The following is a 12839-nucleotide window of genomic DNA, read 5'->3' as shown; positions in this document are numbered from 1 at the left end:
AGCAAACAAACAGCCGACGAACTATTTATTATCTTATCTTACGACGTACATAGACATAGTACGAGCATTTAGTGCATATCACACCACCTGGTCAAACCAATCCACTCTCGTTACTTTACAAAACTCATATACGTATATACCTAGGCCTGAAAATTCGGCAAATTTTTTTTTAAAACACAAACATCACCAGTCATTTGATTCGTGAGATGTAGTTAAGAGCGCCCCCCAAACCCCATGCAAAATAAACTCTCAATCAACAAATGTCAAGACGACCGGACAAACAGAACAAGACCCACAGGGTATATTCAGATATAATAATCGACATAAATGGCGAGAAGGAAAAAAACAGGAAAGCAGCATATATTTTCCTCGGAGATGGATATCAACTACTGTCAGAATCCGAGCCCGAGTCTTCTTCAAGGACAACGCGTCTCATGACGGTCTTGTCAAACAGATCCAAAGCAAAGCGTCGCGCCGGCAGGCGGAAATGATGGCTTTCGAGGATCGTGAGGGTTTTTCGGAACAGGTCGACCGAGTGAAAACGGTCTGGATACCTTGCTTTTAGACTACTTCACTGTTAGTGACATTGCTGTTTCAATGCGGGTTTAATTCAAGACTTACCCTTGGAGATCATTTGCTGCTTTCTTAGAGAGAACAGTATTTCCCATATCAACAATCAGCTTGAGAATACGCTGGTTCTGGGGGTCTGAATCCGTCGACGCGGCTTTGAATATCTCTCGTGATAGCCGCCTGAGATCCTGATCGCGAATATTTGGAACATCGGGCAGCTATTGTCAAAATGAATTAGCACAAACTACAGAAGTTGAAGAAACAAGGGAAGACCTACAGAATATAACTTGTTCAAGGAATTCGGCAGGCAGAACCCCAGGGATTTACCACGTTGATCGATTGCAGCATCCCAGCCCGCCTCGTGGAGCATCTCCAATCCGTGCTGGCTACGTGATATCAAGCCGAGAACAAAAAATGCCGTGCCTCTCATCGTAATGACATCGGCTCCCTCGGCAATATTGACAATATCCTGCACAATCTCTGTCTCCTCCAAAAAGGGCGCCCCGAGTTCCATGGAGCCAACATTGCCCACGGCCCAGAGACAACCCTTGACCTTCAACAGACCTTCAGGGTCCTCTTCGTTGAGCTCAAAGTCCCGAATGGTACTTGCGAATTCGAGAAAGTGGCCGGATTGCTCAAGCAGCTTACATCCCTCGGAAGTTCGAGCAAGCTCCCGATAAAAATGTGGTGGTACAACTCCAATGTCCTGCATCTCATCTATATCATCAGGAGCGAAAGTGTGTCTTCGAGGCTGATCCACATAGGCACGGGAAAGCGAGGCTTCGACAAGGACGACGTAGGCGTCATTCCTTCCGAGAAACCAATCGTCCATCTCCTGTGTGATGTAATCAAGCCCATCAAGGTAATGGTATCCAACAGATGTTGAAAGGAACCGAAGAAGCAGCGGCGCCGCAATCTCACCAAGGTGGTCGAGGGACGGTCGGCATTTGACAACGTATTCCAAATACTCTCGCTGGTTGCACGCTTCCTCCAGGATTTTCACAGCTACTTCGCAAACACTAACGTCTGGGTCATAAAGCTGAGTCACAAGCATACGAACAACCCAATCCACGTTACTGACTGATATATGGCCACCTACCGCATATTTGCGGAGAAGTTTCGTGGCGAAAATTCGTATGTCTATGGTGCCTGCGGTGAGCGCTTTAGAAAGTAGAACTCGTAGATGACTTTCCAAAGTGAAATCCATGTTTCCAAGAAGGGCCTGGATCAGATCACTCCGGTCTTTGAGCTCGATGATATGATAGAACATGTTGGCCATATGCCATCTTTCCATCATCGAGAGTCCTTGGCTATCCCCGCTCAAAACTCCGAGTAATGCAAAGTAGCCACCACTCAATGTGCCGGCCATTTGTTCTCTGGAAAATAGAGGAGCCGCAGAGGTGAGGCCACTCATTCGATCTACCTGTGCGAGGCATTCGGCAACCTGCCGGAGCAATTTATTGTCGGCAATGTATTTTACTCCCTCAGCAGTTTGCATCAGAGTTCGTAATAAAGCACAACCTGCTCTTACGTATCTCTGATTTGGTTTGGTGTTTGGGATCATAGAGAACCTATATTTGAAAGGCCGGTAAAACCCCACAAGCCGTTTTATGAATTTCGAGCCCTTGATGGCCTCTTCTAATCGTTTGGGGTTGGTGAGAGGACCCTCGATGATGCGCAAAATCAAATCCCATTTCCACTTGACGTAGTTGACGGTATTCAACACCTGAGTCTCGAGAATATAATTTCTGAATGAGGTTTCATCCATAGCGGGGTTGAGCCTATTCTTAGATGACTCTCCGGAAAGAAGCGAGGCTGATATATCGTCATCAACGACTGCATATCTTCCTGATGCACCCGAAATAGACCCAGATCGAGCCAACGTGCGATTGATGCTTTCTATTTGGTAGATTATTGAAGTGGAGATCTCATGAGTGTCGACATCAAATCTCACGGCGCCCGGTAACAATGCAGGAAGAACTTGTAAATCGGAACTGATAGAATGAGGGAGAGAATGTTGAGCCATTTTCAAGACCTCCGCCAATAGCAAGGTAGCTTTGCGCCTAAGAGCTTGATTTGACTCGACTTCAATAAGAGTTGACAGCGCCTTGATTAAGTTTGCCTCGAGCAGCGTGGCCAATACCAAGGCGGAGAAGTGCACGGTAAGATCGAATCTATTCTTGTCATTTTCGTTGTAAAAGCGTAGCTGTTTTCTGTCTGCTTCTGTGCGAAGGTTTGATACCCTGCCATACGTTGTCAGACGTCGACCGGCAAGGAATGATGAGGACCAGGAGGGTGATTTGATTCGGAGAGCCTCAAAGAGCAGTTCTAATACCAGCTCCCGAGCTTGAGGATCGGGGTATTTTAGTGATTCGAGTAAAGATCGAAGTGGGAGTGATCTATCTCTGGCCAAAACAAGAAGACCAGGCCATGTCTTCAGCATTGCTGAAATGGCCTTGGCGGAGCACTTTAAGCGCCCCGGATGGGTATCTGAAAACGAGTCTGTAAATGGAGTTAGGACCGCTTCGAGCTCACGACCTTTTTGGAGATGCTTTCGCCTATGAGGCGTGTCCATGATGTGTAGGAAGCTTCCTATCAAGCTTTCCGAGGCTCCAAATGTCCCCTCAGATAGGGCATCGTGTAGAGCGCTCATGCCTCCCGAATATGATAGAAGGGCTGGGTCTTTGGTCAATATTTCAGCCAGTGTCATGATAGAAATATTCCTCAGGCGATCCTCATGATGCTCGGCAACAGACACTATAGCTCGGACCACAGCTCGGGAGATCTCGTGGACTCCATCTTTGACGTCTAGAAAAGCTCTAACGAACTTTAATGCCTGTTCTCTCTCAATACTGGCTTTGCTTTCCTTGACCAAGGACAGAGTCACGAGCTCATCCGTATGTAAGGTCCGGATGGTCCTGATCGAGGCTCTATCTGCGATGGCGTATCGTGTCAAGCGGTAACCAGCCGCTACAACTTCTCTACTGTCGCTCAATAACATCATTTGGACTCGTTGACCAAAGACGGACCATTCGAGGTCATATTTGAGTGTAGGGTGCCGCTTGAAAAGATCAACCAAGCTGTTTGCCCTTTCCACGTAATAATCCGGTGCCATTCCTTCAGTCTCCAGGGCCTGTAAAGTTTCTGCCAGTACATATGTAGGAGATTCGGTCTCTCCATCTGCATTCTCTACCTCGTCATCAACAGATTCCGTGCCTCGGGATGGCGACCGCATTGGGCTGCCGCGGAATAACCCTGATAATCGACTCCGAGGTGGTGTCGATGGGTGCTGCGCGCGATATAGCTCCTCCTCTAGGTCCATATGTAGCTGTGCGAGCTTTCGATTCGAAGAGCTCAATTCCGACTCCACTCTTATCCTTTGCTCTTTTGTTTGCTTTAAATTCTTCGTCAACAACGCTTCCAGCATATTTTCCGTGCCCATTTTGATCTTCAACTCCTTCGCAATCCTATCTCGAATGGCTGCCTGGCGCTTTTCGGTTTTGGCGGTAGCCTCGTTTTCTTCCGCAGTATTGGCAACTCTAGGAAACGGGAACCCGGCGGTATCAGGGCGAGGAGTGACGCTGCGCGAAGTATTCATACTCTTGAGCTCGGAACTGAAACTCCCAGGCTGCGCAAACGGTGCCAACGAGCCCCCGCGGGTGCTGATGGAGCTGCTCCCGCCAGAGGCAGAGCGACCATTGCGAGTCGACTGCTGTGAGGCGCCATCATTCCACGCATTCTCCTCTTGGCTGTGTGAAAAGGATGACTTCCTCCCATCACCGAACGCTCGATTCTGAGTCGGTGTCACCGAGTTCCCAGTATTGTGCCCTGACGCCATGGGTCGTCACCTCCATTCAACGGCCGTCAGCGCGTGTGTTTCACCTAGCGAGCGAAGGGCAAGGGTCGCATCGATAAATCGCTGTCCTGTTTGTGGTCAAAATGGGGGGTTTTCGAGATATCGGTTCGTCCAGGTGGCGTTATAATCATGTAGAGCTGACTATGGCTGCTTCGAAACGGTGCGGATTCAGGACTAGAGCCTTAGTGAGACAAAGGTGTTGAGGGGTGTCCCATCGCTGTCGGTCCTGGAGAACAATAAACAGCAGCCTCAGTATTCCGAATCGAGCATGGCGAAGCACAAGGTGGCTGAGGCTGAGGCGGTGGATCGATCGTATACAAGAAGATTCACGTTCCTGGGCGGGAGAAGTGCCTCGTTCCGCCCTGTCCCCATCGGGCTTGGCGCTGTCCTCTGTAGATAGATAAAGCACCCATAACCCTAGCATTCAATGAATTTTTACAATATTATTTATTGCTAGTAGTTTTTCGTAAAAAGAGCTGGCGTGGTTCAAAATGAAACGATCAGACTGGTCTGGTCAATTTTAGTTTCATACTTTCCGTAAATGGCAATATCAGTAGAGTTGATATCATTATCACATAACCTTCAACCACGAATTTCCTCTCTCCTCTCAATCCACTGGTCTTTATTCTCTCTTTCTCTTCCTTGTAGTATTTCAGTCCTTATTTCATACTTGTTTTCATCAAAACCACGCTATATTTCCTTCACACGAAAATGCAAAGTTATAGCTAGCGATGAATAGGATGTATCGAATCGATGGGAAGACGAATGCCTAAGCCAATAAAAGCGCCTAGCTTTTCTTAAAAAAATAGTGATAGGTTCGACAAATTCAATAAATTTTAGGAGTACATATTGGTGGTCCCGGCACTTAAGCCGAAGGGATAGAACAAAAATACGATTTATTCATGCATATTTACTTCTCAAACATCACTTGAACTCAATAGGAGCTTCCGATTTTCGCAAAGTGACCGTCTTGTGTACCAAAAACTCATTTATCCCGAAAGAACCACTGTTACTCCCCCAACCGCTGCCCTTAGTTCCTGTGATTGCAGACGTAGGTCCGTCATTAATCGTGGTGCTGTTGATGTGAACACTGCCAAATTGCAATCCCTTACTCATATCTAAACCCTGCATAGCATCATCTGTCCAAATTGAGGCGACCAGCCCGGATTTAGTATCATTTGCCAGCCGCAGAGCTTCCACCTCGTCTTCGACAACATACAATGTGGCAGAAGGGCCAAACGACTCGGTGTCTCTGAGCGGATCATCATAGCTCAGGTCGGTGACTATAGTAGGCTGCAGACCCGCTTTGTGAGGTCCGGTATAAGAATTATCTCCAACGAGGAATTTGGCGCCGTTTTTGCGTGCTCCTTCAAGCAAGTTGTGTACTTTATCAGAAGACGCCTTTGTTACTGCCGAGCCAACACCACCAGAAAATTCCTTCTCGACTGCTTCCTTAAGTAAGCGTGTGAATTCATCCGCCACAGCCTTTACGACAATAATTCTCTCTGTCGACATGCAAATCTGCCCATGGTGAGTAAACGCTCCGAAGGCGCAGAGCTGCGCGGCCTTGGAAAGATTGGCATTCCGTGTAATGATTGCAGGAGCTTTACCGCCGAGCTCCATTAAAATAGGCTTCAAATATTTCATGCAGACCTGACCAATAGAACTACCAATACCTGCGCTGCCTATGAATTCTACTTTGCGCAGTTCTGGATGCGCAATGATTGCCTCGGTGACAGCCGCTGCTTCGGAACGACCTGCCTGCACCAAGTTCAAGCATCCTTTTGGTAATCCGGCATCTTCAAAGACGGAGACTATCAGCCGATACGTCGCCGGACAGAGCTCAGAACCCTTGAGGACAACCGTGCAACCTGCTGCCAGTGCGGATGCAATCCCACGGGTTCCCAGAATGGTCGGACTGTTCCAGGGCGAGATAATCAGGACGGGTCCGACAGCCTCCTTGGTTACAAAGGCATAGGTATCGTTGGTCTCAGTTGGGCACACAGTTCCGGCTAGACAGTTAGATATCTGACTTGCAATCTCGCGAAGAACAGGCGCAGTAAGCCTCGGTAGGAAGTTGGCAAAGGCCGGAGCACAAGATGTTTCCAGCACTTGCATTCGAGCTATTTCCTCGGCACGCTGCTCTAAGAGATCGGCTACTTTGAGCAGCAATGCTCTTCGGTGGCTATAGGATGTTTGGCTCCAGGGTTGAAACGCGGCGGCCGCAGCGTCAACCGCAGCTTTAGCATCGGCCTCGTTGGCTCCCTGGGCATAATGTACGGTTTTGTTTTCCTGTGCATTGACAACTTCGAAGAACAGTTTTGGATTTAGGGGACTGGCCTCGCCGTTGATCCAGAGTGGCACAACGTCAAGTTTGTCGTTGTAGATGATGAAAGTCATTGCTGGCGGTGTTATGTCAACTGTGTGTTGGAAACGACAGGCGAAGAATATTTATAATGACAATGACGGAATACAGTAGTTTCTAAATGTCCTTTTTATAATTTCCAAATATCACTCCTGTTCCCCACAATCCGAGTAGATTATGATGACTCATATATTCCCCTCCACAATCCGAGTGGCCCGTTTTCAGTGCCAATTGAGACTGAAGTGCATATCGGCGTTAACTAGTTTTGGCAAAAAAACCATCACGTCACAGGGATCAAATCGTGAACATCGGTCGGACTTAGGTGTCAAATTCGCGAGACAAGATGGATTTATGACCAAAGCCGATGCTAAGTCCTAGGCAAATTATTACAATTTAGCAATTATAATCACGTAAGAATTAAAAAGTGTTTTAACGTTCAAATGTTACAGGCTTTGCGGATATAAAATAATGTAGTTGCGGAGTTACGGGTATACTTGGACGGGTCAACTGCGGGGCATTTCTAGATGTCAATTAAACTATAAAAAACTATAATTCTGAACACTATTTTCTTTACTAACTCTACCATTAGTGGCCTTGGAAATATATATCTGATCTGACTCCAGCAGCTATTTAATCACATGTAATTAAGGCCATTGTTTCCCACAAGAGCCTTGTCCTTCAGGCATCAATCAATTTCTGGTGAGTACTCTTAGCGATATTAAAAGCACGAGGTATGTAGTCGGATTTGAATGTCGAGGCGATATAGTGATACCCAAGCCATCCGGATAGCAACGCAAGCTGGCGGAACTTTTTCATGTCCAAGGCTATGCCGTACCAGGATACGAAAACAGTGCCGTACCTCGACCCCAAGCTTGTCGGAGAACGATGGAGGTCATTAGCCCCTCCAAGCGAGTGAAATGATTGAAGAAGACAAAGCCCTTCGTCATCAATTGGATCACATGTTTCCCTGCCCGCTCTGAGGACAGTTTGGCAGTCTGGCTCTCCCTGAACAAAGTTGGACAAACTCAAGGACAGTTTGCGGTTTCGGAGTGGCTAGACTAGGGACTGCTTCTTGTCTCAGCCAACATTAATATGAGAGCTGCTGCCATTTCTCCAATACCTCCAGCATCAATACCTTTGTGAAGTGTCCCCCCTGGTAATCTCTTCCCTTTGCTTGCCATTCTTGTCAGTTCCTGCGAGCTTTACCTTTCTGTTTTGTGGCTTCGTTCAGCCCTTGCTGTGAGTCGGATATGCTGTTTGGTAATATGATATCCCTTCGTATCCTGAAGTTCCAACACATCGTCGTGTCAGCAATCGGGAGAGCGCTATTAGTGAATATAATCAGATGATACAACATGATCAATAAAAAAAGTGTAAGAGACGGTTCTGTTTCTGAGTTTTTGGAGACTTGATGACGTTGAGATGGCAAGAGAGGAAATTGAGGGGCGGCGGGACGTCCACTACGATGGGGTATCAGAGAGTGACTCCAACCCTAGCTTCCAGTACGTAAAGGAACATCGTAATAGTGACTCGGTGTCTTCAAAAATTTACCGAGGTGGTTTGAGCTTGCAACCTTTTCATAGTACTCGAAGCCGAGTCTAGCATCTAAAAACCAAATGAATTAGCACGATATAGACTCCAGCACACTAATCTAGTACTGACCAATATGGTGTGATAGTTGACCATCAGATACCTCATCAGTATCTGTCTCTCTCTAGAGAATTTGAACTCATGCCGGGTGCAACTGGTAGACACGCAAAGTCCATTCAGATTCCACCTTGACCCAATTGACCTAATAGTTCCTCAACATATGCAACAGTTTAGAGGGCTAGATAGAATTGATCCCGTTTACGTCCCACTCAGTAATAGCGCTTGCATTACCGAGCACATACATGGCTGTCCTCGCCCAAGAGAGCATAACTTTTGCTCGCCTAGCCTTGCTGAGGAACTTGAGCCCATATGTGGTTGGGATGCTGACTATAACGACTTCAGCCCCTCCGCCCTGTAAACCATCCACTTATCGCACCAAAATGGCGAGTGATTTCAATTCAGGATAAAAATTGTGGATTTGGTACATTGCATTTCTGGGGCGATGATAGTCTGCTTCATAGGGCGTGACGATGGCAACGTCAAATGGTCGGATGATGTTGGCTACGAGCAACGCGACATCGAACTGTTCGATGCTCGCTGTCACCCCAGTGTTGTAGGTGGATCTTGTCGGACCCTCCACGGCATCGCTCGCATTTTCTAGGTGCATCCATCGGGCCAGATGTCTCTTTTTAAACGAAGTTTGGCTCGACTCCAAAACACCTTGGATTACCCCAGGCTGGCTCGGAAATTTAATAAAAACATTGCGCTGCCTTGAAGACATGTCGTTTGAAGACATGATCGCAGGCCCTGATTTGTAAAGCTATCGTTCCGCGTGCAACGCAGAGTTGATGGTATGGTGATTTCCCACCAAAAGGTCAGGTAATGCCTCTTGGACCACAGCCAAGGCATATTGTGTCACTCTGAGTAGCATTTTGTCGGCAGGTATAGATGCAAGTGTTGGGAAATTATAGAAAGTAGCTGTCATGATAGCTGATGAACCGCACCAAGATGTCGTTGTAGTTCTGGGATATAAGTACTCGGCTACATTAGATGTTGGTCAGTATTCCATTTCTAGTATAGAGCAAGATGGACTCACTGTCCGTTGATATTTGGAATCTCAGCGAACGAGATATTGCACAACCTGATAGCCAGGCAAATACGTTGTCTGAGTTTTTGGATAGAGGGGGGTAATTTAGAGAATGAATAAAGGGATATGAAGGAGGGGAAAATATTTTCGAAGACGACGGGAAATAGATAGTCGGTGCTTGTTTTGGAAGGCGGCAATCCTCCGATATAGGCGTCTGTCCACGCCAGTAAAAGGCGATATACAATAGGGACTTTCTCTTATTACCTGCCTTTTAATACATATGTAGCAGGGAGCGCTTCAGGATCTGATCATTCCTCACAATAATACGGGGATAGAGTGCGATTCAGGTCATCACGTAATAGAGGGTGGAGAGGGGGGGATATTATATAATTATATAGACAGACCGTTGCATTGTGTAATATCCAATGATTGTAAAGGCTCAAACCATAGAAAAAGATGACACTATTCATTTCCATTTCGATATTTAGTATTGTCAAGTGTCAAGTCTTGTAACAATCAATACATAGATTCATATAGTTGAACAGAGTGTACTAGCTATATACAGTTAAAACATTACAGATAGCGGTATATAATACAATACCGATACAATATCACCTGCTCCAAGCCCTAACTCTCTCAAAAAGGCGATATAAAACATGAATATTACGTAAATACTTGTAGTAGCACGAATCATGTTGCCATTATTATTAAAATATAATAATAATAATTCCAACTACTCTATAGTGCACCTTGAAGAAAGACGAAGCTGCGGCGGGGCGCGGCGATTGGCAGAGGCGGCGCCGGCCTAGGGGCGCGGCCGTTACTGCGGGCTTCGGAGGTGGCCGAAGCTCTGCTGCGCTTAGATATGCCTATCGCTGGCTGCGTCGAGCTTCCTCCCTCTCCCTCTCGAAGCGCATCATACGGTCAGTTCTAGCGTGGTGCATTCCACAGACTACCTCGGAAGAGCGCACTTTTACAAAGATTTAATAATAGATACGGTAAGGCTGGGCTCTCTCTTCCCCACGTTGGTCGGCTGCTATTGGATAACCGCCGCTCGATAAGCTCCATGGTGATCTATATAGCTTGCTTCTCGGCCTTCCGCTTCTGAATTATTTTCTCTCTCTATTTTTGTTTTGCATACATAAACTGACCATCGCTCGAAATACAGCGTTATCGTTCTAGAGCATTTGCCTTCGTTTGAATTCGTTAGAATAGCTTATCATGGCCTCCAAGCTCGGTGCTGCCCGCTACGGCAAGGACAATGTCCGCGTTTACAAGGTCCATCGCGACCAGAAGACGGGCGTGCAAACCGTCGTGGAGATGACAGTTTGCTGTCTGTTGGAAGGAGACATTGAAACCTCGTATGTGGTCTTGTTTCTCGCGACGCTTTTTTATCCCTACTAACAAAATCCCGCAAATAGATACACCAAGGCCGATAACAGCGTTGTCGTTGCCACAGACTCGATCAAGAACACCATCTTTATCCTCGCCAAACAACACCCAGTGACCCCTCCAGAGCTCTTTGGCTCGATTATCGGCTCGCACTTTATTGAAAAGTACAGCCACATCCACGTCGCACACGTCAGCATCATAACCCACCGGTGGACTCGCATGACCGTCGACGGCAAGCCGCACCCGCATTCTTTCTTGCGCGATGGCGCCGAAACCAGAAATGTCCAGGTCGACGTGACCGAGGGCAAAGGCATTGATATCGCGTCGAGTATTGCCGGTCTGCACGTTCTCAAAAGCACTGCTTCCCAGTTCTGGGGCTTTGTGCGCGACGAATACACTACCTTGCCAGAGGTTCGGGATCGCATTCTGAGCACCGAAGTTGATGCCACATGGCGATGGAAGCTCTTTGACAACGTGAGCCAGGTCCAGGCCGACACCGCTCGCTTCGATAATGCCTGGAGTGCTGCCCGAGAAATCACTCTCAACACTTTTGCCAAGGAGAACAGCGCCAGCGTTCAAGCAACCATGTACAACATGGCAGAGATGATCCTGGGCGCCGTGCCGCAGGTTGAGTCGGTGGACTACTCTCTGCCAAACAAACACTACTTTGAAGTTGGTATGTTATCTGTCATTCTTCCCTGAAAAATTCATAACTAACACCACTTGCAGACTTGAAATGGCACAAGGGCCTCAAAAACACCGGCCAAGATGCCGAGGTGTATGCGCCCCAGTCCGGTCCGAATGGGCTCATCAAATGTACTGTAGTTCGGCCCTCTACGGCGAAGCTGTGAGAGTCTTGTTTTTCCATGATGCATCTATCTGCAGGGAGTAGTGGGCGTTGTGAATCCTTTTTACCAGCAATATTATTAAGATACATATACAAATCTAAATATTGAAATCAACTTATATGTGTTTGTACTATACATTGTATTGCCCGACGCGAAGAGAAAATATCAAATCCATATTGATACAGCGCATACTACATAAATGTTGTTAAGAGAAAGAAAATCCAAAGACTCCGGCCATGCGCTTAGAGAGAAATACAAATAGTTGTAGACACAAAGAAGAAATAAGATCAGTTCGCAGTAGGTGCAGGAGTCTCTGCCACGGGCTTCTCTTCCTTTTTGAAAGCTGCCTGGACTTCTGGCAGCTTACCAATGACGGATCTCCCCTGGATTTTAATAATGTTCTTCTTGTAAGGGTGGGCAAAACCTTCGAATGCTGTAATATCAAGATGATCAGTCAATTGAACCGGGTTACTTCATTGAGAAGAAAAACTCACTCTTCAATCTGTCCAGTCTTTTATCACGTAGACGGTTTTTCGGCAACATGCCCCGTACCGCTCTCCGCAAAACTTCACCACCACCCCATTTCTCAAACATCTTGTCCATGGTCATGCTCTTCAAACTACCGGGGCGAGTGTTGTGTGTGTAGTATTTCTTCTGATAGCGTTTCTTGCCCGTGGTGTAAATGTCACGGCAGCCCACTGCAACAACGTAGTCGCCGCAATCGGTGGATGGGTCCCAGATGGGCTTGTGTTTACCCATCAGAAAGACTGCAATGGAGGAAGCTAATCGGCCGAGGGAGCGGCTGTCGGAGCCGACGTCGATATGATGCCATGTTCTCGAGTAGGCGAGACGGGTCTAAGGTTCTCTTGTTAGTATCAATGGTGACCGGCGGTTGGAATGGCACGGGGGTTGACGAACCCTTCCGACTGTTTGCGACATGGCGCTGGCAATGCGGCGACTGCCAATTCAAGATATGAAAAACGAAAGGATTTGCAATTGGCAGTTTCCAGCTTCTTCAAACGAAGTCAGGTCGGAGTCGATGTCGTAGGGTGCTGGAGCCGCCGATTCAGCCTGCTTAGCTCAGGTCCGGGATTGAGGTTTTGCGGAATAACATCCAAATGCTTGGCGCCG

At 47.2% G+C, this 12839-nt stretch overlaps 4 protein-coding genes across 4 annotated transcripts; 1 reads left to right on the top strand and 3 right to left on the bottom strand.

The window, feature by feature from the left end:
• Positions 1 to 382: 382 nt before the first annotated feature.
• On the bottom strand, positions 383 to 4408 carry TRUGW13939_07828 (uncharacterized protein; the record flags this gene model as incomplete). The annotated part of the gene is made up of 3 exons (XM_035490965.1): positions 383 to 566; positions 622 to 788; positions 848 to 4408. 3 exons carry the CDS (start codon positions 4406 to 4408, stop codon positions 383 to 385), a joined length of 3912 nt encoding a protein of 1303 aa, XP_035346858.1.
• A 942-nt stretch (positions 4409 to 5350) lies between these two features.
• On the bottom strand, positions 5351 to 6826 carry TRUGW13939_07827 (uncharacterized protein; the record flags this gene model as incomplete). The annotated part of the gene is made up of 1 exon (XM_035490964.1): positions 5351 to 6826. The coding sequence occupies one exon, from the start codon at positions 6824 to 6826 to the stop codon at positions 5351 to 5353; it is 1476 nt and encodes a 491-aa protein (XP_035346857.1).
• A 3863-nt stretch (positions 6827 to 10689) lies between these two features.
• TRUGW13939_07826 (uncharacterized protein) lies at positions 10690 to 11711 on the top strand (the record flags this gene model as incomplete). The annotated part of the gene is made up of 3 exons (XM_035490963.1): positions 10690 to 10829; positions 10890 to 11536; positions 11590 to 11711. The coding sequence occupies 3 exons, from the start codon at positions 10690 to 10692 to the stop codon at positions 11709 to 11711; spliced, it is 909 nt and encodes a 302-aa protein (XP_035346856.1).
• A 284-nt stretch (positions 11712 to 11995) lies between these two features.
• Positions 11996 to 12647, bottom strand: TRUGW13939_07825 (uncharacterized protein; the record flags this gene model as incomplete). Its single annotated transcript, XM_035490962.1, has 3 exons — positions 11996 to 12141; positions 12203 to 12563; positions 12627 to 12647. 3 exons carry the CDS (start codon positions 12645 to 12647, stop codon positions 11996 to 11998), a joined length of 528 nt encoding a protein of 175 aa, XP_035346855.1.
• Between the last annotated feature and the right edge of the window lie 192 nt (positions 12648 to 12839).

The sequence above is a fragment of the Talaromyces rugulosus genome, chromosome IV, assembly GCF_013368755.1.
Source record: "Talaromyces rugulosus chromosome IV, complete sequence".
In the NCBI taxonomy this organism is placed as follows: Eukaryota; Fungi; Ascomycota; class Eurotiomycetes; order Eurotiales; family Trichocomaceae; genus Talaromyces; species Talaromyces rugulosus.
Note: the sequence above shows the minus strand (reverse complement) of the source record. Positions and strands in the feature narration are given on the sequence as shown.